This window comes from Oryx dammah, unplaced genomic scaffold, assembly GCF_014754425.2.
Source record: "Oryx dammah isolate SB20612 unplaced genomic scaffold, SCBI_Odam_1.1 HiC_scaffold_5, whole genome shotgun sequence".
NCBI lineage: Eukaryota > Metazoa > Chordata > Mammalia > Artiodactyla > Bovidae > Oryx > Oryx dammah.
The window spans coordinates 92513381-92535271 of NW_024070189.1; the positions used below are offsets into that span (position 1 = coordinate 92513381).

At 52.2% G+C, this 21891-nt stretch overlaps 1 protein-coding gene across 2 annotated transcripts in view; it reads right to left on the reverse strand.

The window, feature by feature from the left end:
- Positions 1-354: 354 nt before the first annotated feature.
- The window catches only part of CERS4 (ceramide synthase 4), a 33797-nt gene continuing 12260 nt past the window's right edge, over positions 355-21891 (reverse strand). For both annotated transcript variants that reach the window (XM_040240519.1, XM_040240518.1), the window contains 10 exons: positions 8763-8936; positions 5781-5898; positions 4860-4978; positions 4703-4760; positions 4059-4109; positions 3614-3706; positions 3275-3403; positions 2805-2911; positions 1086-1242; positions 355-852 (listed from right to left, as the gene is read on the reverse strand). In XM_040240519.1, the coding sequence (XP_040096453.1) occupies positions 622-852; positions 1086-1242; positions 2805-2911; positions 3275-3403; positions 3614-3706; positions 4059-4109; positions 4703-4760; positions 4860-4978; positions 5781-5898; positions 8763-8935 (1236 nt within the window). In that variant the 5' untranslated portion in view covers position 8936 and the 3' untranslated portion in view covers positions 355-621. The remainder of the gene's footprint in view (positions 853-1085; positions 1243-2804; positions 2912-3274; positions 3404-3613; positions 3707-4058; positions 4110-4702; positions 4761-4859; positions 4979-5780; positions 5899-8762; positions 8937-21891) is intronic.

Sequence of the window (21891 nt, forward strand, 5' to 3'; positions counted from 1 at the left end):
ACAGGCGTGAGTCTCCCCTCTGCCCATCTGCTTGGACCTGTGTGGCCTTGGGCAAAGGACTCTGCCTGTCTGAGCTCAGTACCTGCTCATCTGTACTCAGGGTCTGTGAATAGCTAATGCAGGGCTGCCCTGCTGTGGGAGGAGATGGCTCGGCTCAGGCGCTGGCTGGGAGTTGGGGACTCACTCAAGGGGGTCAACACGCACTGCCTGCTCTCTGGGTCCCCAAGGGGTGAGCATGTGTCTTGGGATGGCTTTGAGGGTCCTGTTGGTGGGGCACCCAACTCCTGAATGCCTTGGAGCCTCTGGGGATGGATTCGGAGCTGTAAGTGGGACACAAGCTCTCAGGCAGAGAAGCTGGTTCCAGTCAAGGTTTATTGGACCCCTTTCGGCCCGGGGGTCTTCACAGTTCAGGCTGCAGCCTGCAGGTGGCACTGGCAGGCTGCAGTGTCCTTGTAGCCCTCTGCTGCCCCGACTCCCTTTCCCCAGCCCTGTTGGTTGCTCGGAGAAGGTGGGAGGGTGGGTTGAAGGAAGGGGCTGGAGACTGATCATCAGCCCCACCTGGGGCCCTCGCTTGTCTCCACAAAGTCTGCCCGAGATCCCGCAGTCCAGCCGCCCCACAAATCAGAGCTGCCCCTGGCGCTGGGGCAGCCCCCTCGCAGCCAGTCCTCTGGCCGGCGACGTGGCTGGTGTGTGCCCGTTGGCCATGCGACCGGCTGCCCGGCTCCGAGGGCCGTCGGTGGGGGCTGCTCCGGGCCGCTGTGCCACCCCATTCTTCATCTGAGGACACTCCTCGGCTGCCTCCCCATCGCTGGAGTCTAACTCCTCCACGTCACTGCGAACATCCTTCTCCATCTGGGGAAGAGGAGGAGGCAGGGGACTGGCTTGGCTGGGGCCCCAGGGAGGCATGCCGCTAGCCAACACTACCCCGGCCCTATCTGGTCTTTCTTTCCTTTTTAAATTTATTTGCTAATTTTTTTTTTTTTTGGCCTCGACCACCACACAGGGGATCTTAGTTCCCCCGACCAGGGACTGAACCTGAGCCCCCTGCATGGACAGCATGCAGTCTTAACCACCAGACCCCCTACCTGGCCTTTCTTTATGAAACTGTGGATCATGCGAAGGATGAGGAAAGACCAGAACACGTGCAGTAGCTGCAGAATCACCAGAAGTGTGTTGAAGAAGTAGTAGCCGAAGAAGGTGCCCAAGTTGGCACTGGACTCGAAGTAAGTGGTATAGAGGATCCTGTGGTGGGTGGGCAGGAGGGATAGGCAGGGCTTTACTGGCTGCTGTAGCCCCCAGTCCTGGGAATCTCTAACTTGCATGACCTTCCTTGCTCTAGAACCTCCCCATTACTCTCCTCCCACCAAAGAGTAATGCCTGTGCTCTTCAGTTGGGCAGTTTAGTAATCCCCTCACCTGATTATATGAAATTCATAGAATGCACAAGCTGGCCAACTGGCTAGCCATAACCGTGAACCCCTAGGGGGAGCTTAGTGTCCCCGTAGCTCTCCTGGGTGGTCCTTTCACACCTTCTCAGGTCCCCGTCATTTCCCACCCAGATCAGCTGTAGGGTCATCAGTGACCTGCCTTGATCAGAGAGCAGGCACCTGGCTGGCCCTCCCACCTCCTCTTTCCCCTTGAACCTTCAGGGACCCGCACTCCCAGGTCCCCACTTCATGGCTGCTCCCTCTCCATCTCCTCTGCAGGCTCCCCTGACCCGCGACCCCAGAACTGGGCCTCTCTGTCAACAGCTGGTCTCCGGTGACCCCATCCAGTCTTGTGGATGAAAATACCAAACATTTACCCCTCTGCCCAGGACCCCAGGCTAGTGTCCACGGGTGTTGCCAGCCCCTTAAACCCAGCACAGTCACAGCTAAGCTCCTGTTCCTCAAGCAGCAACTCTGACCCCATTCCCATCTAATAACCCTTGAGTCATCTCCTTGAGGCCACACACTTCTCTCACCTGCCCTGGTCCTGCCCCATCGCTGGCTACCTGGACCAGCGCCATCATGTGGGCCCTGGCCCCCAGCGTCATCCCCAGCCTCCTACCAGCTATTCCCCCTGCAGCCACCAGAGGGAGCCTGTGAGAACTCACATGGGGTCCCTCCAGTCCTCTACTCAGGGCTTCCACGTGACTTGGGATAAAGGCCCACTTCTCCCCAAAGCCCTGCATACTCTGTCTCGTCGTTCTCCACCTTCACTTCCTCCCTCTCTCCTTCTGCTTCTGCCACAGGGGTCTTCTATCTGTTCTTCTAACATGCTGGACACGGTCCTGCCTCTAGAATGCTGTCAGTGAGGCCTTCTCCAACCACCTCAATGCCAACTCAACACACAGTTCCTATGCCCTTCCTGACTTTTCTTCTCTTTAGCACAATCACTGCCACACATATTCTGAAGCCCACTTGTTTGCCTATTATACTTCTCCATCCACCAGTGTCAGCTCCACAGGACCTTCCCGCTGTCCCCTCTGCTGGCAGGAAAGAGGAGGGAGGTGGGAGGCTCAGCAAATTCCCAGGCAAAGACTTGACCACACAGGGACCCGATGCGGTCTCCCAGTCCATGTTCCAGGCACCCAGGGCTGATGATGACTAAGCCCAGTGCTCTGCCTACCTCTGGGCCTTTGCTTAGGCTGTGCCCTGTGTTGGAAACCCCTTTCCCTGCCTCCTCCTAGAAGCCTCCCAGCCAGCAGCCCCAGTTCCCTGGATTGGGGAACCCAAGAACCGACGGTGAGGCAGACCCATATCTCAGCCACCTCTCCCCTGACCCTCCACCCCCCGACCCCCCACAGCAGAAGGGCTGACTCACTGGGTGGGGAAGAGCACGAGGCGAGTGTAGAAGAAAACCAGCGAGAAGATGATGAACAGAGTGTCGCACAGGCGCCGCCAGTGTGTGTAGTTGAACAATTTACTGGCCTGGGGAGAGCAGCAGAGAGAAATAGACGTGGGAAGGGCAGGGTCAAGAAATGGCAGGGCCTCCTCCCAGGGAAAAAGGGCCATGGGGCTGAGCCAGGTGAGTTGGGGCAGGGTCTTATCTCTAGGAACTGCCTAGACAGGTAAAGTGTGATCTGCAGGGGTGACAGGGGTGGGGGTGTCACCTCTCTGAAGACTGACAGGGAGTGGGGCCTCAGCTCCCTGAAGACAGACATGGGGTGGGGCCTCAGCTCCCTGCAGACAGGGGGTGCCAGGGAGTGCGGCCTCAACCCCAGGGCCACCTGGGAGGGTGGGGTGGGGGTGGGGGGGTGGAAGCCGGAAGGAGTCAGGCTGAGCCCAGCCCACCTCCAGCAGGTAATCGGAGGAGTCGTGCAGCAGCAGCACCAGAGAGCCGATGCGCAGCAGGTTCAAGCTGTAGGAGAAGCTGATCAGGATGATGGTCACGAAGTGATGAATCACCTGCTCCGTGAAGTCCTGTGTGAGAGGGAGGGTCACAGCCGGGATGAAGCTGGGTGGCTGGAGCAGGCCCTCCCGGGGGGTTGCTTGGAGGATGGATACCATGCCACCTCCCTGAGGTGCCAAGGTTCTTGGGGTGTGGGATAAGGCCACCCCTCCCCACCTGGAACTGGGTCATCATCATCCCAGGGCATCACTTCCTCAGCCAGAGTCTTGGCCTGGCCTCACCTTGCGCTTGGTGTCAAAGGGCAGTGTCATCAGCAGAGAGATGTAGAAACTCAGCTCCAAGAGGTACCAGTGGTACAGGCCTGGCTTCATGGGCTGTGGCAGGGGTGCAAGGTTAGCTGTGGGGAGTGGAGGCGCCCAGAGGGCATGGGGTATGGGGCAAGGCCCTCCCCATTTGCTCAAACCCACCACACATGAATCCCAATGAGTGAGGAAGGCATGAGCTCCCTGTCCGCAGAGGTAACCAAGGGTAGTGGTTTTGTGGTTTCCTGCTTCGAGTGTCCTGACTCCTGGCCCCTCTCCATTCCACAAGGGAGCCAAAAAATAGAGTGGGACTCAGAGGGCAATGATGGTAGCACGTCCAGCTTTGGCTCTCTTGCCTGTGACCACAGGAACTCTGACCATGCTGATCTTCCCACCAGCCTCCAAACACCCGCCTGGCACTCACCTGATGTGGGTAATTTTCCCAGCATGTGACCGGCGTCCACAGCCACGACTCCTGCAGGGACGGGGGGAGTCTGAGGGTGTCCAAAGGCTAGCACCCAGAACTCCCACCCCAGGCCTTGGTCCTCCTCCCGGCTTCCCTGGCTCTCAGCTGCTCTCACTCAGGCTGGCTGTTTGCTGCCAGCTACAGCTCTGCTCTCACTGTAGGGTGTGGGGATGAGTGTGTGTGTGCTAAGGCACTTCAGCTGCGTCCAACCCTTTGTGACCCTATGGACCGTAATACTGGACTGGGTTGCCATGCCTTCCTCCAGGGGATCTTTCCGACCCAGGGATTGAACCCGCATCTCTTCTGTCTCCTGCATTGGCAAGTAGGTTCTTTACCACTGGCGCCACCTGGAAGGCCCTCTCACTGTACACCAGAGGCTTATTATTCAGAATCCCCAGCCCTGACACACAGTAGGTCCTCAACAGGCCACCCATCAAGTGAACATTCACCATAACCTTGCCATGTTCCTTCCGCCCTCTCTGTGCCTTTGCACGTTTCCCCCTCTGCCCGAGCCCCACACACCCCTCCCCAATCCAATCTGGGCCCAGCACATAGTAGGCGCTTGTGGGATACACGGCAGGTAAGCCATCAGGTACACTCACGTGATAAAGAACCATGGTTCCACTGATGAAGGAGCACAGATAGAAGGCAAACCTCCAGCTGCAGGTGGGGAAGGAGCCCATGAAGCAGCTGCCAAAGGAGCAGACCCCCCTCACAGCACCCCCAGACACCCCCTCAGCAGCCCCACCCTGGGCTTACCTGGCCTCACAAAACTTCTTGGTCAGGCAGGGCCGGTCCTGGTTCCGTCGTCTCCGGAACCAGCACTGAGTCTGCCGCAGCGTGAGGCCGCACTGCAAGGCCAGGAGGTTCATCTGGGGCTGGAGAGCGGGTGATGGGGGCCAGGGTCACAGAAGTGGCCTCCCGCCACTGTCCCAGGACAGCCAGGACCCAGCTCTGCACACCCGCTCCCCACGCCGTGGTCCTAAACCTCACCTGTGGGGGTGCTCTACCTATGTTATAGGGGACTAGGGGGTTTCATAGGGTGACGTGTGTACTCAGTTGCTTCAGTCACGTCCGACTCTTTTGGGATTCTCTAGGCAGGAATACTGGAGTGGGCTGCCATTTCTTCCTCCAGAGGAATCTTCCCAAACCCAGGGATTGAACCCAAGTCTCCTGCATTGGCAGGTGGATTTGTTACTGCTGAGCCATGGGGAAGTCCATAGGGTGGAGCACCCCAAAACAGTCCCAGCCCTGGGACTTCCCTGGTGGTCTAACAGTTAAAAAATCTGAACACCAATACAGGGAACACAGGTTCAATCCCTGGTCCAGGAAGATTCCACGTGCCTCAGGGCCACCAGACCCAGGTGCCAAAAGCCCGAGCGCCCTAAAGCCCATGCTCCATGCAAAAAGAGAAACCAAAACAATGAGAGGCCTGCACGCTGCAGCTAGAGAGCAGCCCTCCCGCCACTCACCACAAGTAGAGAAAGCCTGTGCATAGCAACAAAAGAACCACTGCAGCCAAAAAGAAGAATAAAAACCAAAACCCAGTCCTGCTCACAGGTTGATAGGCCTTGGGATTCAAGGGGTTGGGGGTGGGGGTTTTCTTGCACCCACTTCAGAGCTACCCCCGGGGCACCCAAGCAGGCCGATGGGGATGGAGGAGAGGGTTGGGGATCTCACCTCCGTGGGTTTCCGCCCTTTCATTAGGAAGTGCTTCTCCAGCGTGGCATTGGGCTTCGCTGGCCTCCTGATCTGGTTCCGCACGCCCAGCCACCTGCTCAGGGGCAGGCCGACGAATCTGGGTACAGGGGAGACAAAGCCTGTCAGTCCAGGTTGGGGAACAGGGGTCATTGGGGCCAGGCCACAGTTTGGGAGCCTGCAGGGGGTAGCCTGGCTGTTGCAACAGGCACAACCTAAGAAAGACAGCTGGTGGGCTTCCTTGGTGGTCCAGTGGTTAGGATGCCACCTTCCAATGGTGGGGCACAGGTTCAATCTCTGGTACAGGTACTAAGGTCTTACATGCCTCAGAGTACAGCCAAAAATTGAAAAAAAAAAGAAAAGGGAGTTGGATTGGTCTTCAGGATGTGAGATGATCAACTTTGGTGGTACTCAGGCACCTCTGGATGTGAGAGTTGGACTATAAAGAAGGCTGAGCACTGAAGAATTGATGCTTTGGAATTGTGGTGCTGGAGGACTCTTGAGAGTCCCGTGGACAGCAAGGAGATCCAACCAGTCAATCCTAAAGGAATTCAATCCTGAGTATTCATTGAAAGGACTGATGCCGAAGCTGAAGCTCCAGTAGTTTGGCCACCTGATGTGAAGAGCTGAATCAATGGAAAAGACCCTGATGCTGGGAAAGATTGAAGGCAGAAGAAGGGGGATGCAGAGGATGAGACGGATAGATGGCATCATCGACTCAATGGACATGAGTTTGAGCACACTCCGGGACATAGTGAAGGACAGGGAAGCCTGGCGTGCTGCAGTCCATGGGGTGGCAGAGTTGGCTATGACTTAGTGGCTGGACAGCAGGCACCTTCACTCCATCCCAAAGCAGGGATGAGCATCCCCTCACTGCCTGAGTTCTGATCTGCCCCTCCAACCCGGCTGGGGGCCCCCCATAGGCAGGAGCAGGTCTGCTCCTCCTCCCTCCCTGTATCCCCTCCTCCCTTGTGGACATTTGGAGGAGCTGGGACCCTGGTGAGGCAATCACCACAGTGCCCACAAGGGGGCCTCCAAGACCAGGGTCAGGACCAAGCTGCATGTCCACAATTTCAATACCACCTTTCATTGGGGGAAACTGAGGTTCAGGGCAGCGCAGTAAGGGACTCATTCCAGACTCAGTCATGCTGGGGGCAGGGAGGGAGGAGGCAGGAATGGGACATGACTGTCATGTTTTCTTTCTTTCTTTCGGCTATGCCTCAAGTCACGCTGGATCCTAGTTCCCCAGCAAGGGATGGAACCCCAGCCCTCTGCAGCTGAACCGTGGACTCCTAAGCACTGGACCCCTAGGGAGGTCCCACAACTGCCATTTATTGAAAACTTACCATCTGCCAAGCATGTGTCTAAGTCCCCCTTGTGTGCTGGCTCACTTAACCCTATTATTACTGTCCCCATTGTCCTGATAGGCAAACTGAGGCTCAGAAAGTCCAGAGATCCACCCCAGGTGACACAGCAAGTGAAAGGCAGGCCCAGGATTCACTTTCCCTTAATGGGAATAACCTCTGCCTGTGTTTGACCCCAGAAAAGCTACTTCCAACCCCATTACCCTTTAGAAAAACAAGGGATATTTTTGGGATGCCCATCTCAGCTGGAGCCATTGGCTAAATAGGTGAGAAAACAGACCCAGCCTTCAAGGCCTGGCTGAATGGAGCCTCCCAGAATCCCTCAGGCAAAGCCTTGATCCTAGATGACCAACCTGCTGTGTGACCCCAGGCAAGTCACTTGACCTCTCTGTGCCTCCATTTCATCTTCTGTAAAATGGGGATAATAACAGTGCCACTTCACCGGGTGGCCATGAGGGCTAAGTTAAGACAGGCAAACTGTTCAGAGCAGGGGTTGGCAGAGTAAAAGCTCAAAGAGTGTCTGGTAAATATAATGTCAATGAATGGGCCCTGGGTTCCCCATGTCCAGCCTATGTCCCAGGAACCCTGACTCCAGGAAGCTCCTCGTGAGTGGGACAGGCAAGGTGTAGAAAGGTCAGGGGGTTGCAAAGAAGGTTGGGGACCTGGGACTGCCCTGGCAGTCCAGTGGCTGAGACTCCATGCTCCCAATGCAGGGGGCCCAGGATCAACCCCTGGTCAGGGGACTAGATCCCACATGCTACAGCTAAAAGGTCCTGCATGCTGGAACTAAAGATACCACATCCTGCAGTGAAGATCATAAATATTTTTAATAAAAGGTGGGGAATTTGAAATCACATGTGAGCTGTGGAGGAAGGGGAGCGGGAGGGGCCCCTAGGCACCGAGCAGGAAACTTTGAGGGGGGCAAGCCTTGTTGGGGGTGGGCCGTGGGGGCCAGGTAGATGTGGGAGCTGTGACCACAGCATAAGTCAGGTAGAAGAGCGTGGGACAGAGGGAAGGGACCCAGGAGACGGACGGCCAGGGAAAGGAACTGCAGTCTGGGGCAGTGTCTGGATCACGTGAGAAATAACTGAAAACCCATAGGTGCGTTCAGCATATACTCAGGGGCCAGGGGCCCGGCTGTAGGAGCAGAGTGGCGGAGGGTCCCGAAGTGGGGGCTGGAGTACCCTAGCCCTTCCTTTGGCTACAAAGAAGATCAAAGGGAAGGTGTTGGAAGGAACAAGGAAGGAAGGGTGGGGGTCGGGGAGGGAAGAGACGTACCCATACAGGAAGGAAGGACGAGGGAGTGGGTGGGAGTTCCTTCACTCACTGACCGGGCTCCGCAGACCCATCCCAGGTCAGCAAAGCAAGAGCATCACCCTCCATGGCCCCTACTTGTTTTCCTAGATGCTGGCACTCCCAGAAACCTGCAGCCAATGTCCCAGGCCTCAGAGACCCTCAGAATATGGGTGGCGGCAGCTGGGGTGGGGGGCAGGATGGAGCCAGGAGAGCACTGTGACTCAAAGCCAGGCTCCCTCCAGGGACACTCGAGGATGCAATCCTGCAGATGGGAGAGCGCAGGGTGGGCAGCGCAGTCTCTTACCTCTCGAAGGTGAAGCGAACGACCACCAGGGCCAGCGCCAGGGGCACAGCCATCAATGTATCCCGGGGGTGAGGGAAGACCAGGCCATCACGGTCCTCCAGTTGAGCCCACGAAACGTTGCGGGGGAGCCAGACCCTCTCGTTCCACAGCCAGTCATTCAGGCTGGACCACATCCTGTGGACACAGGGGCCAGTCAACGGACAGCTTGGCACACAGGACACAATGAGTGGGAGGACTCGGCAACCTGCCCTCCTCCCCCCAGCCCTTGGCAACCTGGAGCTTATTAGAGCCAGTGTGAAGGACACACTTGGGCTGTGTGTCCTCAGCAAATGACCTGACCTCTCTGAATCTCAAGTTCATTTGTAAAACTGGGACGGCAATACCCACCTCGCAGCCCAGCTTCATAAGGCGCACAAAGTGCTTAGCCTGGTGACTACTGACCCCTAAATGTAGCTCATGATGGTAGTTATTACACTGTACTTTACAGACATGAGAAGGGCAGTCAGAAGGGAGGGGCTGATTAGGGTGATGAGTTTGAGTTCTCGAGCAGCTGGGAAGGTTTTCTGTCATTGCGGTGAGGTTCTTCTGAAACAGCCCAAAGATGAAGGATTTAAGGAATCCACAATTCCCTCCCTGGCCATTCTTCCACGCATGGACTCTCCTTGAGGTGTGAATGTCAGCTGTCTCACTCACTTTCTCCCGGCCATGGCTGGGCAAGAGTACCTGCAGTCTGACCAAGCTTGCTGCCAGATAATGGAACAATGGTCAAGGCGGGCCAGCTTTCCACCAAGAGCTGCTGGGGAGCTGCTGTGGGGCCCAGCTGTCCCGAGGAGCCCAAATAGCTTCTCTGGTTCCCGAGATTTAAAACAAGTGCCCCAACCCCCATACTGGTCCCCACTTGCAAAGTCTGTTCATTCGTCTGTCTGTCCATCCATCCATCAGACCACCCATCCATCTACTCATCTATTCAGTCCACCTATTCAACTGTTCATCCATCCAGCCATATCATTTGCTTGCCCACCTGTACATGTACAAGTTCATCCATCCATCTATCCATTCACCTATCCATCCACCCATCCACCTGTCCATCCACCCATCCATCCATCCACCCATCCACACATCCATACCCACCTGTCTATCTACCTGTCTGTTCATCCACCCACCCACCCACTGTCCATTTACTCATCCATCCATCCCTCCACCCACCTATTTATCTATTCAGCCAGCCAGCCACGTGCCTGCCCACCTTTACAACTATGCGTCCAGCCATCTACCCATCCATCAATTCATCTATCATCTGTTCATCCACCCACCCATCCACCCACTCATCCATCCATTCATCCACCCATCCATCCATGAGATGTTCTCTGAGTGGCTTATACATGCCAGAGCCTGAGGCTGGATGTTGGAGTCACAGCAGGGAACAAAGCAGACACGTTCCTGTCCCCATGAAGCTCACAGCCCAGCAGGGGGAGGCAGTCAGCCCACAAGTAAACAGATTCATATATAAATGAGACAACACATCGTGATGGGGCCTAGTAGAAACAGGGTGACGTGATTTATCATGGAAGGTTGCTAAGGAAACACAGTCTGAGCTGAGACCTAGAGATAAGAAAGGCTTGGGTATGTGCAGAAGTGGGTTGTTAGTGGTGGGAGGGGGGCTGGGAGGGACTTTCCAGAGCGGCAGGTGCAAAGGCCCTGAGGCAGGACTGAGCAACACTGAGCAGGGGAGGACCAGTAAGGATGCCTTTGTGGCTGGAGCAGAGCGAGCAAGGGGAGAGAGTGGGAGGAGGTGAGCGCAGGAAGTGGGTGGGGGCAGGTCACACAGGGTCTGCGGACTGTGAGGAGGAATCAGATGAGTTCCTCCAACATCTTAAAGAAAAGCCAAATTTACAGTGAGTGTCTATATACCCACCACCAGACTCTACCATTTGTGTTTTGCTCTGTTGCTTTATAACACATCTGCCCATGCATCCATCCATCCCTCTATCCACCCACCAGTGCATTTTTGGGTGGACTTCAAAAAAACAGCTGGGGGACCACAACGTTGCTTCTTGCTCAGCCCAGGAGAACTTTTATCACCCCAAAGACAGCAGAGAACCAACAAAAGAATCAGCTCCTCTTAATGTTGTTTTAATCTTAAGACAACATTCCCTGGTGGCTCAGATGTTAAAGAATCTGCCTGCAATGCAGGAGACCCAGGTTCGGACTATGGCGTGAGTGGTAAAGAATCCACCTACCAGTACAGAGGCTGCAAGAAACTTGGGTTCCATCCCTGAGCGGGGAAGATCCTCTGGAGGAGGAAATGGCAACCCACTCCATATTCTTGTGAGAAATCCCATGAACAGAGGAACCTGGCGGGCTATGGGGTCCATGGGGTCGCAGAGAGTTGGACACGACTGAGCGACTAACACCTTACTTCTTTCAAGATTAAATAATATGATTTTTTAAAAAAGACTTATTCTCAAGATTTTATCTGCTGCTTCAGAGATTGTGATTTACCCTCCAACTTAATACATATTCTAGTTTTATTACTACAATTTCTACAGTGTGATTTTACATATGCACATACATATATGTGTGTATTTAAGACTTAGAGTTTATTTGGCTGGGACAACTAAGCTGGGAATCAGAACTTTTTTCTCAATTTGTTCTTTAAGTACCACTTAGTAGCTCAACTTTCCTATCTTGTTTTAGTTAAGTGTTTTAGCTTTTAAAAAGTTATTATATTTAGAAATCTACTTATGGAATTTTCTCTTCTGTTGCACTTATATTTCCATCTTTATACCATTGCCACATCTTGATTTGCTGTCTTTTTATCTTACCTTTTAATTCTTTGACATTTCTTTTCTAAATGTACTTTTATAACTATTTGTTAAATTGTAAAATCCTGTGATATCCATCTAAAATTGGTATACTATTAATAATAAAGTAATTTGCATTAAAAGCAAACAGAAAACCACAAAATAAGCAACTTAGGGGGAGGAATAAATTAGGAGTTTGGGGTTAAAATACATATACTACTATACATAAAACTGATAACCAACAAGGACCTACTGAGTAGCACAGGGAACTCTACTCAATTTCTTGTAATAACTTGTAATGGGAAAGAATCTAAAAAAGAATATATATAGTGTATAGTGAATATATGTAGTGTATAACTGATTCACTGTGCTGTATACCTGAAACTAACGCAACAGTGTAAATCAACCATGTATGCACTGGTGCGTCCATGTACGCACACCGGTGTGTCCAAGTCTTTGCGACCATGTGGACTGTAGCCTACCAGGCTCCCCTGCCCATGGAAGTTTCCAGTCAAGAATATGGAGAGGGTTGCCATTTCCTCCTCCAGGGGACCTTCCCTGCTGAGGGACTGAACCCAAGTTTCTTGCATCTCTTGCACTGGCAGGTGGATTCTTTGCCACTGCCACTAGGGCCATACTTCAATACATTTTTTTTTAAAAAGTAGCTGACATCAAGTCACATCACCCTTAAATATTTCAGCATGCAGATCATTAACTCGAGTTCAATATTGACTTACGTGTGTTTTTCCTTTGAAGGTAAAATTTACTAGAGCACGATGCACCAACATTAAGTGCACAATGGCTGAGTTTTGACCAATACACGCACCTATGTAAACCAACCCCCAGCCACAAACTTTCTCCTCCCTCCATCACCTTCTCTCTCTCTCTCAGCCCCTTCTCAGTCAACCTCCATCTCCATCGTCCAAAGGTAACCTCTGCTCCAGTTTTGTTTTTTTCCCATTGGGGATTACTTTTGTCTGTTCCAGAGCTTCATATAAATGGAATCACAAACTCCATCTTTGTGTCGAGCTTCTTTCACCTGTATAATATTTTCAAGATTCACCTCTGTTGTTGCAAGTTCATAGCTTTAATTCTCAAATTGTTGGTACTAAATGAACAGTGAAAGTTGCTCACTCGTGTCCGACTCTTTGCCACCCGATGGACTGTTAGCCTGTCAGGCTCTTCAATCCATGGAATTCTCCAGGCAAGAATAGTGGAGTGGGTTGCCGTTCCCTTCTCCAGGGGATCTTCCCAACCCAGGGACCGAACCCGGGTCTCCCACATTGCAGGCAGATTCTTTACCGTCTGAGCCACCAGGGAAGCCCCACTAAATGAATATATCACAGTTGGTTGTCATGCACTTGTTTTTTTAACTTTTACTTATTATTAATTTATTAAACATGTTTGTTTGATTATTAATTTTTTTTGGCTGCACTGGGTCTTTGTGGCTGCATGCGGGCTTTTCTGTAGTTGTGGCGACCAGGGGCTACTCTCTAATTGCAGTGCGCAGCCTTCTTGTTGCAGTGGCTTCTCTTGTTGAGGAGCACAGGCTGGAGGGCACGTGGGCTTCAGAAGTTGTGGCCCATGGACTTAGTTGCTCCGACGTCTGTGGGATCCTCCCAGACCAGGGATCCAATCAACCACTGTACCACCAAGCAAGTCTTACCATTCACTTGTGGATGGACATCTGAGATGCATTCAGTTTCGGGAAGTGATGAGCAAAACTGTCCAGAACATTCACGTCCCAGTCTTGTGTGAATAGATGTCTTTCTGTTTCTTGGGTCTGTCCGGAGGAGTGGAATTACTGGGTCATACTTGGGCTTCCTTGGTGGTTCAGACAGTAAAGAATCTGCTTGCAATGCAGGAGACCCGGGTTTGATCCCTGGGTCAGGAGGATCCCCTGGAAAAGTAAATGGCAACCCACTCCAGTATTCTTGCCTGAATCCATGAGGTCGCAAAGTATTGGACATGACAGTGACTAACACTTTCACTTTTTTACTTTCACTGCACATGTTCCTTGATGAGCAACTACCAGACTGCATTCTGGAGTGGCTGCACCATTTTACACTTGATCTTGTGAAGTCTGGGAGTTTTATGGCCCTCAGTTTTATTTTCGGAGAAGGCAATGGCACCCCACTCCAGTACTCTTGCCTGGAAAACCCCACGGACGGAGGAGTCTGGTAGGCTGCGGTCCGTGGGGTTGCTAAAAGTTGGATGACTGAGCGGCTTCCCTTTCACTTTTCTTTTTCATGCATTGGAGAAGGAAATGGCAACCCACTCCAGTGTTCTTGCCTGGAGAATCCCAGGGACGGGGGAGCCTGGTGAGCTGCCGTCTATGGGGTCACACAGAGTCGGACACGACTGAAGCGACTTAGCAGTAGCAGCAGCAGTGTTATTTTAGGTGAGATGGCAAGGGCGGGGGGTGGATTCCCAGACAGGAAGTGGCTTTGGAGGCCAGAATAGAGGCCCACCCAGATAAACCAGGAGAAGCTACTACATTCCCTGCTCCACGCAAGATCTGCCAACTAGCAACCTTAATTCCACCTGCAAGCTCAGTTTCCCTTTGCCACACGGGGTAGCATGTACCCCCAGGTTCCGGGATTAGGATGCAGACCTCATTAAGGGGGGCATTATTTCTCCTTCTTCGCATTGCCAGGTAAGAGGGGTTACTCTTAGGAGCAGGAAGGGATCAGAGGGGCCAAGAGAGGTTGCTGGGGGTTGGAATGTCCTGTCTCTTAATGCATGTGGTATTCTGGTTGAGAAAATGCACTGAGCTGTGCTTCCATGCTGTGCGCCCCTCCTCTGGGCAGATTAAAACATCTGCCTTGAAAAAAATCTAGGACCCATTGTTTTGGCTTCTCTTGTTATGGAGCATGGGCCTCAGTCATCGTGGGGCACCGGGCCAGCTGCCCTCTGGCCCATGCAGTCTCCCTGGGCCAGGGATTGAACTCATGTCCCCTGCATTGGCAGGTGGATTCTTAAAGCGCTAGGCCAGCAGAGAAGCCCTGGTTTTAACTAGCAGTAATCTTCTGAAGTTCTGACTACCTGGTCTTTGTTGCAAACATTCCTATATATCCTGATTCCTCCCTCATCTCTTCAGAGCACTTCCTCAGAGCTATCTGAGAGGCTATTTCTGGGCTTGAAGTCCTCAGAATGACCACAGAGTAAAACATAATTCTCAGTTTTTAGGCTGTGCATTTTTTTTTTCAGTGGACAGTGGATTTGGGGGGCAGGAGTTGGGTTTGGTGACAAGGGGGAGGGGCGTGCCTTGGATGTCCCTGAGGCCATAGATTAGGCTGGAGCTCCTCTGGGGTTGGGGCAGGTAATGGGTGAAATCCCCCAGGGAGGAAGTGTACATGAGGAATCAGCCCAAAGACCATGGCAGAGGGCGTTCGAGTTCAGGCATCAGTGAAGTGATGAAGAGTAGCCACCACCACTGGACACTCTGGCGTGGGAGGGACACCAAGAGGCCCCAGCCTGACAGATGGGCAAAAGTGTCAAAAAAAAAAGGGAACAAAGAGTGCTGCTCACCATCCAGTTCTATGAAGGGTTAAATTGCAACCTACAGGCAGTGCGCCCACAGGGGAATTCAGGATAGAAGAAAAACAGGATGAGGCATTCTGTGCTTTGGATAAAAAGGGTCCCTGGATAGTTCAGACTCATAGCCAGAAGAATTTCAATGACCTCAGATTCTTGCATCTTCCCAAACACAGAGAAGCACAAAAATGATTATCTTATCTATTCTTCGTGACAGGCAGTCATATTTTCCCAAGGTGTGTGCTGGACTGCATGTATTTCCTACCCCCCAGAATTCATGTATATTCTGGCTCCTCCCCTTCATCTTTGGAGCTGTTTACTCAGAGCTACCAAGTAGCTGTCTCCAGAGCTATTGTCCTCAGTGAAGACCCTGAGGTGGCACGGTGGTAAAGAACCCCCTTGGCAATGCAGGCGACACAGGTTTGATCCCTGGGTTGGGACAATCCCCTCAAGGAGGCCATGGCAACCTATACCTCTATTCCTGGAAAATCCCCTGGACAGAGGAGCCTGGCGGGCTACAGTCCATGGGGTTGCAAAGAGTCAGACACGACTGAAAGCGCATATAAAGACTCTGAATAAAATGTAAACTCACAGCTCTCCTATTGTTCAATTTTCTTTAGGACAGGTGTGTGACAGTGGTTAGTTTAGACCTACAAGGTTCAGGAGACCAAGACAGATGGATAGGAGGATCGAGGGACTTCTGCCCAAGTGGTTGATGTCTTTAAAAAAAAGATAAATTAGGAGTTTGTGATTAACATATAACAGATAACACTACTTCCCTGGTGGCTCAGACAGTAAAGAATCCACCTGTAATGCAGGAGACCGGGTTTGATCCCTGGATCAGAAAGATCCCCTGGAGAAGGTAATGGCTACCCATTCCAGCATTTTGCCTGGAGAATCCCATGGGCAAAGGAGCCTAGTGGGCTACAGTCCATGAGGTCGCAAAGAGTCGGACATGACTGAGCAACTAAACACACAAATATGAAATTGATAAACAAGAAGGACCAGTTGTATACCACAAGGAATGTATTTAATATCTTGTAATAACCTAGAATGGAAAAGAATCTAAAAAAGATATATATATATATATATATACATATATAGCTTCCTGGGTAGCTCAGCTGGTGAAGAATCTGTCTACAATGCAGGAGACCCCAGTTCAATTCTTGGGTCTGAAAGATTGCCCTGGAGAAGGGATAGGCTACCCACTCCAGTATTCTTAGGCTTCCTTGGTAGCACAGATGGTAAAGGATCTGCCTGCATGCGGGGGACTGGGTTTGATCCCTGGGTTGGAAGATCCCCTGGAGGAGGGCATGGCAACCCACTCCAGTATTCTTGCCTGGAGAATCCCATGGACGGAGGAGCCTGGAGGGCTATAGTCCATAGAGTTGCAAAGAGTTGGACATGACTGAGCAACTAACCATGAGTGAGTGAAGTCCTTCAGTCGTGTCCGACCCTTTGCGACCCCATGGACTGTAGCCCTTCAGGCTCCTCCGTCCATGGGATTTTCCAGGCAAGAGTACTGGAGTGGGGTGCCATCGCCTTCTCCACAACTTACCATAGATATATATAAACTAAATCACTGTCCTATACACCTGAAACTAACACAACATTGTAAATGAACTATACTTCAATTTTTAAAAATGGTTTAAAAAAAAACACATAAAAAAATTCACTAACAGGAAAATTTGGCTTGATCCCATGCACCCACAGGGGCATGCGTGCACATGCCCAGCCTGGAATTTCTGGCCCCACCCCCACACAACCTCCCAGCAAGAGCTACATTCATGACAGGGTATCTACAGCCTTCTCAAGGGCCCTCACACAGATCTGAACACCCTCAGTACAGACGTAAGCAGGCTGGGCAGCCTGGGAAGGTCCACAGCCAGCTAGAGCTGGAGCCAGAACTCAGAGTTCCAGGCCCCCAGCCACATGTTCTTCCCCCACCCAAGACCGGAGTCCCCTGAACCCATGGTGCTTACATGTCATGATAAGCTTTGGGGACAAGTGAAAATGCACAAGAGCAATGGCATCCCATAATCTCAGGCCTCTGCCCGGGTCCCCAGCTCAAAGCCCACTTTCACTGCTTGATACATTCTGCTCCCAGCACACACCCCAGCTTTTACGAATGCTATCCTCTGCCTAGAATGACCATCTAATATTTTTTGCCCCATGCTGAGTAATGAGAACACAAAATGGTGATGAAAACTGGTAAGGTCTCAGCCCTTACAGGGCTAACGTACCTCTCCTGTCTGTCTGACAAACTCCTACACATCCTTCAAAACCCGGTTCAGTTGCCACTTCCTTCTGGAGGCGCCTCTCAATTGTTCCCACCTCAGATCCAGTTAAAGCACCCTCTGCCAGCCCTGCCTCATTCACTGTGATCTTGGAAGCTGGCCAGACAGCTCTTTTTTAGAGGGGGGTTGGAGAAGGAAGGAAGCATGACCAACCTCAAAGCCTAGTCCTCTCAGCTGAAGCAGGCATAGCCTTGTCTGGTCCCCAAGTCAGAAGGGAAAACAGAAATGCACTTTCCAAATCTCAGAGCCTTCCAAATGGGGGCTGCAGGCTGCAGAAGACTCAGCCCTGGACCTCCTCAGTCAGTCAGTTCAGTTGCTCAGTCATGTCCAACTCTTCATGACCCCATGGACTGCAGCTAGAGCTTGCTCAAACACGTCCATTGAGTCAGTGATGCCATCCAATCATCTCATCCTCTGTCGTCCCCTTCTCCTCCTGCCTTCAATCTTTTCCAGCATCAGAGTCTTTTCCAATGAGTCAGTTCTTCACATCAGGTGGCCAAAGTATTAGAGCTTCAGCTTCATTCAGCATCAGTCCTTCCAATCAATATTCAGGATTGATTTCCTTTAGGACTGACTGGTTTGATCTCCTTGCGGTCCATGGGACTCTCAAGAGTCTGTTCCAACACCACAGTTCAAAAGTATCAATTCTTTGGTGCTCAGCTTTCTTTATGGTTCAATTCTCCCATCCATACATGACTACTAGAAAAACCCTTTCTCTGAACTGTGTCTATTCACTCACCCCCTTCACTCTCTTGATAAAGAAGAGACAGTGAACTCTGAGAAGTCACCCGCCTCCTTGCTTTGTGGTCAAGCAGGCCAGTGAGCCTGCATGTGGAAAACATGGGCAGTGTCTGAAATGCAAAAGGGGCTCAGGTATGGCTGTAATGAGGCATCAATGGCCCACAAGGCTCAAAGTTCTTTCCATTCCCTCCACCAACAGATGCCCTCCTCTGAAGGGGCAGGCGGGAGCGAGGCTCAGGGTGGTGAGGGACAACTTTCATTTGTTTCTCCTTTGGACTCCAGCTCCTCTGCTTGTTCCCTGTGAACCCTCTGCCTCTCTGGGCCTCAAGGTGCCCCATCTGAAAAATGGGTACAGCCAGATCTGCTTTGCTGCCCCACTTTACAGGTTGAGGGTGGCTTGTAAGTGCTCCACGCTGGTCTTGCAATGGATTTGATTCTTACAATTTACCTGCCATTGACCTCACCACTCATGTTTCAGTTTCCTCATCTGTAAAATGGGAATAACAATACCCCCCCACGTGGGGGAGGGGTTGGGAATGATGCCTGGGGTGGAGTGAGCTGTGAGTAAAAATGTAGTTACTGTTAGCAGCTGGGTGGGGGAAGCAGTCTGGGAAGGAGGGCACTGATCCGTGCAGGTTCTGAGTGGTTCTCCCAGGGACATCCTCCCATCCATGCTCCTCTCCTGCCTGCCTCTGCAGCCTTGCCTTAAAGCTGTAGCCAGTGAATGAGCTCAGGATGGCTGCTGAGGGGTCATCTGGAGAATCACCAAGCGGGCAGCTGGTCAGGCCCAACCAGCCTGAGGTTTTATCCTCATCTCCCCTCCCACCCTCGGGTTCCTCCCCTTCTTCCCCAAGCTGGTCTCCCAGCCTGGACTGCTTCTCAAAGGCACTTTGGCCCCACTCCCAGCCCTGCCCCTGCCACCTGGGAGCCAGACTCTGATAATCCTTCTTAGTGCCTAAAAATATCCCCAGATTGGGGGGGCAAGTGGAAGACAGCGATCAGGGCTTTGTGCTGACATGGGGAGGGGGAGGATGAGCAGAGCACCCCTGAACTCCTCCCCCCAACACACAAAGGCCCTGGCACCACTCAGCAGAGCAGAGCTGTGCACACACGTTTTATTTTAAATCTAGCTGGAAGTGCAGGGCTTGTCTTGGCCATGCAGGGAAGAACAGACACACACACATACTCACTCACTGCCCCCACAGCCTGGTCTGCTTGGGGTCACCTGACTCCTTCGGCTAGAGGCCCAGGCAGGGAGCACGTGATGGGCTAAGAGGGGGTTATTTGTAGATAACCACAGCCACTCCTGCACCTAGCCCCGGCTCCTCCACTTTGGCCTCTCTGAGCAGGGTCCCTGCGGGGTGCTCACAGACCAGAGATGTAGCCAGGCCAGGAGATACCACCTTCAAGGACCCTAAGCGGGGGTCCCAAGTCCAGGGCTCTGCCTCTCCCCTCCATGCTCTGGCCCTGTTGGTACACCCCCTCCCCCAACTCAATTCACTGCAAAGGCTGCTTGGTGGGCTTCCAATTCACCAATCAAATTCCTCCTCCAGGGCCTGCATGCGCTGTATCCAAAACTCACCAAGCTCACTCCCATCTCAGGACCTCTGCATGTGCTATGACCAACTCACAAAGCTCATTCCTGCCTCAGGACCTTTGCACATGCTGTTCTCCCAGGCAACCCCTGTCTATCTTTATCTCATCATTCACATCTTGGTTCACTGTTACCTCCTCAGAGAATTCTTCTCAGGTCACTACCAAAGAAGCCATCATATTATTCCATCTCCTCAACCAATTTTGTTGCTTCAGTCCTGTCATCTCCCTTGAACTGTTTTCTTTCTTTCTTTTATTAATGCTTACAATTATTTATTTCTTTACCTACTTTTGGCTGTGCTGAGTCTCTGTTGCAGTGTGCAGGCTTCAGCAGTTGCAGCACATGGGCTCAGTTGCCCCGTGGCACATGGGATTTTCCTGGACCAGGTATGGAACCCTGGTCTCTTGCATTGGAAACAGAGTCTTAGCCCATGTGCCCTGGAATCCCCAGCCCATTGGCCACCCCTCATCACCTCAGCCTGCTTCTCCAGGTTCCCTGGCTGCACCTTCTCAGAATCACTCCTTGGCAACGCAACCCCCTACCACTGCCCCCTCCCGCTAATAAAGCAACCATCAGTGAGTGCTTTGAGAGTGGATCTGCAGGTGCCTGAGGGCTGACTGTGGGACATCCATCCACCCTCCTGGAATCTGTTCCCTCCCTCCTACAGCCCCTGGAATATCCCAGGTGCTAGAGCCCCCAGGGGCGCCACCCAGTGGCGGCAAAGTCTTTACATGGGTGGTGCCTTTTTCCTGAAGTGCCCGCACCCCTTCACTAGGCACCCGCTTCACTGGGCTCATTTGTACTAGTTTTTAAGACCTGGGTCAGATTAAATTCCCTACTTAAGAGGCCTTCTCTATTCTTCCCACCCTAAGGAAGCCGAGCTCCCTCCCTAGTCCCGCCCACCCCACCAGGGCCTTTCTTCAAAGCCTCTGTTCAGCCCTAGCTGGCCCCACGGAGCTTAGAGAGCTGAGCCTTCCCACCAGAGAGTGAGGGTTAGACCAGGAAGAGACCTGTGGGGTCCCCAGCATCACCCAGTGTAGGGGTGTGTTGGGAGTTGGTTAGGGTAGTTTCAAGAAGGACGGAGGGAAGAGAGATCAGGTCTCTGGAAGTTTTAGTGGGCAAGTGAGCAGATCCAGCCCCAGAGGCAAGGGGGATGGGGCAGCAGGATCTGATTGTACCTGCACAGGACTCAGAGAGATCAAGCAAACTGATGGGCTCGTAAGGGGAGTGCTTGCTGAGTGTGTGCGCAGTCGTGTCTGACTCTTTGTGACCCCACAGACTGTAGCCCTCCAGGTTCCTCTGTCCATGGGATTTCCCAGGCAAGAATACTGGAGCAGATTGCCATTTCCTTTTCCAGGGGATCTTCCTGACCCAGGGATCAAACCTGCATCTCCTATGTCTCCTGCTCGGGCAATTAATTAAAAACAAAAACACACAAGTCTGGGACTTCCTTGGAGGTCCAGACTCTGTGCTTCCATTGCAGAGAGCGTGGGTTTGATCCCTGGTCGGGGAACTAAGATCCCACATGCTTTGTGATGCAGCCAAATTTTTTTTTTTTTTAAAACCAAAAACATGACTTTCTTGAGTGACATGCAAAAACTATGCATGTTTAAAGTGTGTGATTCAATGCATTTGACATATATATGTACTGACTGATGGAACTCATCACCCCAGTCAAGATATCCATGACTATAGGCTTCCCAGGTGGCTTAGTGGGAAAAAATCTGCCTGTCAATGCAGAAGCTGTGGGCGCAATCCCTGGGTTGGGAAGATCCCCTGGAGGAGGAAATGGCAACCCATTCTAGTAAGCTTGCCTGGAAATTTTCATAGCCAGAGGAGCCTGGTGGGCTACAGTCCATGGGATAGCAAAGAGCACACACACATATCCATCACTCCCCAAATTTTCTTGTGTCCCTTGGAGTTCCTCCCTCTCTCCCTTCCAGTGAGAACTGGAAGCAACCTGGATGTCCAATGCTGGGGATCAGAAATTCCATCAGAAATTCAGGATTCTACTATGAAATAATACATAAGCATTTAAAAGGAGGAGGAAGATATGGTACAGACCAACCTGGAGGGCATGATGCCCAGTGAAATAAGCCAATCTCAGAAAGACAGATATTATCTGATTCCACGTATAGGGGGTCCTTAGTTACAGG